This window comes from Cariama cristata, unplaced genomic scaffold, assembly GCF_000690535.1.
Source record: "Cariama cristata isolate BGI_N322 unplaced genomic scaffold, ASM69053v1 Scaffold43891, whole genome shotgun sequence".
In the NCBI taxonomy this organism is placed as follows: domain Eukaryota; kingdom Metazoa; phylum Chordata; class Aves; order Cariamiformes; family Cariamidae; genus Cariama; species Cariama cristata.
The window spans coordinates 5,054-10,446 of NW_009599507.1; the positions used below are offsets into that span (position 1 = coordinate 5,054).

The 5,393-nt window shown below is 38.6% G+C and overlaps 1 protein-coding gene across 1 annotated transcript; it reads right to left on the minus strand.

Moving 5' to 3' along the window:
- Positions 1–276: 276 nt before the first annotated feature.
- Positions 277–5,294, minus strand: NUBP1 (nucleotide binding protein 1; the record flags this gene model as incomplete). The annotated part of the gene is made up of 8 exons (XM_009709697.1): positions 277–445; positions 1,039–1,122; positions 1,861–1,963; positions 2,086–2,196; positions 3,288–3,442; positions 3,755–3,845; positions 4,605–4,637; positions 5,158–5,294. Coding segments are annotated over 8 exons (767 nt in total), but the record flags the coding sequence as incomplete, so codon positions are not given.
- Between the last annotated feature and the right edge of the window lie 99 nt (positions 5,295–5,393).

Genomic DNA, 5,393 nt, shown 5'->3' on the forward strand with positions numbered 1-5,393 from the left:
GAGTAGAAGAACAAACGAAAGTCATGTGGCACGTTCACACAGTACTTGTGTGAAGCAGCCAGTTATGTATAAATAGTTAAAAATAGGTTAATCTTATTCCAATATCTGTAATAGAGAAAATGTTGTCATTGTACCTTATTAATAGCATGACACCAGCCACAGATTGTGCCTGTGTAACACAGATGAAGACTCTGTTTTATAGCTTTCTAGCAAGCTTTGAGACCACAGGTGAACTATAAGAATCTTGAACTACAGAAAAAAACTAAGGCAAGAACATTTATATTAAGAATTTATTCGCAATATACAAAAAGAATACATTCCTTCTATGAAATCAAGGCATAAGTTACTTTTCTATAATTAAACACGGACTACATTTTTATCCCATTCATAGATTAGATAGTCTTTTCTTCTTGAAAATGGTGTTGATCACAGTATTCCTGAATTCCTGCAAAGACAGGGAAGAAGCATTATAAATAGTATCTCAGTTGCACACCAGGAGTTAGTTATTCCTGCATCACTCTGTCCCCTACTGGTACAAACAGCACAAGCTGGGCCTTTATCACAGTGAAGTGCTTTAGGAATTTTCCAGCTGTTTGTATTTTTAAACTGCACATCACCGGCTCTTTAGGTAGTTTTTGTATGGGTTTTTTGTGCAATTACAGTTAGAAGTGGAGGCAATAATGAGCCAGCTGTACCATACTCAGCTATGGTGAGCACCTCTCCACAGGCCTGCTTGAGAACCGTAGAACTCTTCTGTGAGAGCAAGTACACACACATCTTTTCTGGAAATTAATGCTTGAAGCTCAACGTTGAAACCAGTTACTAAATACAATTTCGTTATTGCTTTAAAAGCCTGTCAGAACTGATGCCCAGAAGAAGTGAACACAGTATTTGCATCTGTTACTTTCATAATTGCTATGCACATCTACTGCCCTCATTATTTGTGGCAGAGTAACATAATTCTCTTGAGCACCTTTGTATATTGCAGAAGTGCTCAGAACTGAGAGGATTCATTTGCACAGTGATTTTTAGACTTACTTTGAATGATATTCCTGTAAGACAACGTAGCTGGAGACTCAGGTGCTTCAGACAAGAAAGACTGGCCTTTGTCACAACTTTTTCCTTGAAGGACAGGAAAAACCATGAAAGCAAAGCCACAGGAAAAAACAAGCTTTTCTTTATTTTACCCTTTATCCTGCTACCAGTTACACCCTTCCAAAGAGCCACTTGCATCTACTCCTTTTAGGAAGTCCTTATGTCAGTAATATAACTAGAACTACAGCTTATAGTTTTACACAAAGCAATACTGTTAGCAGAAACCTTCAGTCCTGATTTTGGAAGTATTAGCCTGTTCCTTGATGTCATTAAATCAAGTATTAATTGATAATAGCTAGTGGGCAAGGAACCAAGCCTTCTCACGATCCACAACAGAACTTGGGTGGTGCCAGTAACGGTGAAGTTAGAGCACTAGTTTTAATGCTTAATGTCTACAAGACATTAGTCTTTGTAGCGGTTATGATTTTATTCAGTCTGCGCTTCCAGGTGATTACAAAGAGAAAGACATGTTATGCTTCAAATATGATTGTACAGCTGAAAAGATGTGTAATCTGATCCTAATCAAGGTTAAGTTTCAGGCTAAGGAAATTATCCTAGCACTTTCCTCTTTTCACACCATGCTATGTTGCAGTTCCAGTAACTTTTGATTCAAAAAAAATGTTCTATCTAAAAGTGGGTATTTACCTAAGAGACAAAATGTTTAACATTCTAATTTATCAGCGCCCAAGTCAGGGTTCTCTATTATCAACATCAGTATAGGAGGAAAAACTTGTTTTAAACGTAATGCAGTTCAGTTAACTTTACCTATTTGAGGATCTAGAGGCACTTTACCCAGGAGGGAAACATTTAAGTTCTGGCACATCTTCTCTGCACCTCCAGTAGTTGGGGGAAAGATCTGAGATTCATTCTGGGAAAACATGAAAATTAGAGTCAGAACACTGCAATTCTGAAAACAAGGCGTTTTTGGAGCAATGTTTCATATACAAACAATATCAAGATAAAAATGCTGTAATATACGGATAGCCTTACCTTACACTTTGGACATACAAAGCCACTCATATTTTCCACAACACCTATGATCGGCAGTTTCACTTTATGGCAGAAGCTGATCTCCTTCCGAACATCCTGAAGCGATACTTCCTACAAATATTAGCAAACACTGCTATTTTGACTGTAATGTTTTGATGCTGAATGCATTAAGTTACATCGTTAGGGCTATTTTAAAGAAAGTTCATCATGAGCTATTACTGCTCTCCATATTTTGAGGAACATAAACCTGCGTTATGTGCTCCAGCAACAATTCTACTAGTAGCAACAGAACAGCTACAACAGTTCTAGCCTACTGAATGTGGTTCTGTGTTGAAATCTGACTTGACTCTAGTAAAGATTCAGCCATATTTATGTTTTATCTCCTACATTAAAGAACTAAAGATATGAGATTAAATGTAACTTTTTCACATTTTCTGTTTACAGAAAGACCCTTGGCATTCTCAGTAGAGCAGGCAAGGACAAGAACCACCAGGCTTATACTTGTTATGTATTTTCAGATTAAGTTTGAAATAGCTTATCATCCCCTCCGACTTTTCACATATGCCTGACCTTGCAGTTCTCTTTTCCCCTTTGCCATCCCACACCACTTCACTTCCTTTACATTTTATTCTTTCAGCTGTTGTGGAAATACTAGCCATCTTTCTCTAGTTTGAGCTCCTGTTCCCTTCCAGACCAGGCATTAAAACCTACATTTGAATTTGATGTATTTTTGAGTTTCAGCTCTCCAGGGGCTGATTTTTCTTTTAAAAACGCACATGACAAAGTTCCCTACTGGGGGCGACAGGCTGCTTCACGTGGTGTCAAACAATGCACATCTGATCACTTAAAGACCAAACTTCCTACTGACTTCTGAACAGGAAGCCATTGGTGAGTAAATCACAGATTCGCAACGATGAATGAACACTGATCTCGAAGAAGGAAGCGAAATACTGTATTTCCCTTCACCACACAGATCCAACAGCTTTTGGCTGCGAACTGCTCAGTGGTTTAGTGACCCACTCAGATCCCCTATTCCACTGAGACACCCACTGAACTCCTAAACCAGCCAGCCGGAGGCACAAAACAAGAAAGGCAACCCCCTCAGATTCTGCACCATCGTTTCTCTGAAGTTAGAGACTCTAAACCAAGGATTGGCTTTAACTGCCACGATGCTTCTATCAATGGAAATTCAGTTCTCATACCTGAGGGGTAGTGATTATAACAGCACCATCTACGTGCGCTGCACTGAGATACTGCACGATAGATAGGTGTTCGTCTGACGTTCCTGGAGGTGTGTCTATAATCAGGTAGTCGACTTCACCCCAGTCCACATCACGAAGAAATTGTTTGATCAGCCCTAAAAGAAAAGGTAAGAATGTGGAAGAGAGAAAAAATTATCTCCCTATATTTCAAATTTTAGGGTCTACTTCAGCTTTTATAATCTAGATCAGATTCTTCTGACTTGTCAACTTAAGCACAGAAATGTTTCAGAATGCTCAAGCACAGAAAAACTTCATCAAATGAGTACGTTCAACTAATGAAAATAAGTAACCATTTACTCATTTTTTCCTATAGCTTACTATACTATATTTATGTTATTAATTAAAAAAGGTCATATTATTAAATCTTTCAAGTACATAAATTATTGTTGAAAGCACTTGATACATACCATTTTTTTTCGGTCCTCTCCAGATGACAGCATCATCAGGGCTACTAAGCAAGAACCCCACTGACATGACACCTAAGTTTTCTTCAACGTACTAAAAGAGAAGTAGAGAGACTCAGTAGAGTATACACAACAGTAAAGACAGAATAGAGAAACCACCAATTTTATAGAAAAAGCAGTTGGGGTCAGGGAAGACATTAAGAAAATAAGGGCAGAGAACCTTACGTGTGCCTTTGACAAAAGGGCATTAAAAACTACAGTTTTTTGTGCAACACTCACCAACTACATTCACAGACTGAAAAAAATCCACTTGTAAGATTTACAGTGATTTATGAAACCACCGGAGACAGCACAAGGACAAAAGCAGCTTTCCCTCTCAGCATCAAGCTGTCTTTTTAACAGTGTACACACCAAAAGTGATCTTTAGACAACCGACACTCCTGCAAAACTTCCCCTCCATTTTCTAAAGATTAGCGAGGTTTTTCTTGCATGTAAGATACTTTTTATCTATCATTCAAAAGGTGACATACTATGCAGCTGCACAATAACCAAAAATAATGAAATCAAGTAACTCGTATGTATTTTGAGTATGGTATAGTAGGGAAGTCAGTAAACAAAAGATACTGAAAATAATAAAACTATTTGAGAAATACAGTATGATTAAGAAAAGAAAGTCAACACCCTGATCCGTATAGCCTATATCCAGATTCTATAGAATCTGGACATTTATGTCATTACAAAAAGAATTAATAGAAGTACCCCCTGCTCCTCCCTCCCTCGTTTTTCACCTTAGAAGATGGCGTCCAACCCAAACAAATCCAACAAACTTTCTGAAACAGCTGCACCAACTTACCACTGGAGACCATCCAGATCCACTCTGATGAACCTCAAAATTGAAGCGATACATAAAGTTACATTAGAAATAAATACTGATGTTACGTAAAACATGAATGTAAGTCAAAACCGGGTAAACAGATATCCTGCCTATAGGCACAATACTGCTTTACTGGAGCAGCCGAGTCAAAAACTGCAGAAGGGCCAGATCTCCGTTAATAAGTGAATAATAACTATTCAACCCTTTTGCAAGATTTACCCATAACTTTATATATTTATATAAAACGTTCTAGGACTGATCAAGAGTATAATGCTACTATTACTTAAATTTTATGCGGCCGATATGCAACAAAAGTTGGTTTGCAGAACTGGTCATGCTGAAACCAGACAACTCTTCTACACACTAAATTATGCTGAACCTCTCCATCTCGCCTTCGTTATTTCCCTGCCCATTGCCACACACGTTTCCCAATAAGCAGTCCTTTTAAAAGCTTTAAGTCTACAAACCTCTAAAATGTTAATGAAAAGCTAAGCAGAAATCCTTTAAACAACACATTCGAGCATTCACTTACCTGTTCTCCTTCCAGTCCCATCATTTTAGGGATTGATGGCCCACATATATCTATGTCCAGCAGAGCAACCTGGAAAACAAACCAACCGACCGACCCGCCCCACTGGGAACAAGCTCGCACAGGACCGTCTCCAAAGTCTAAACCATGCAATGAAAACACCCTAGCGCACTTCATGCATGCACGAAGTCCAAATCCTGAAGGAGAAGGGGAACATGCTCGGTGCAGCCACAGCTCTG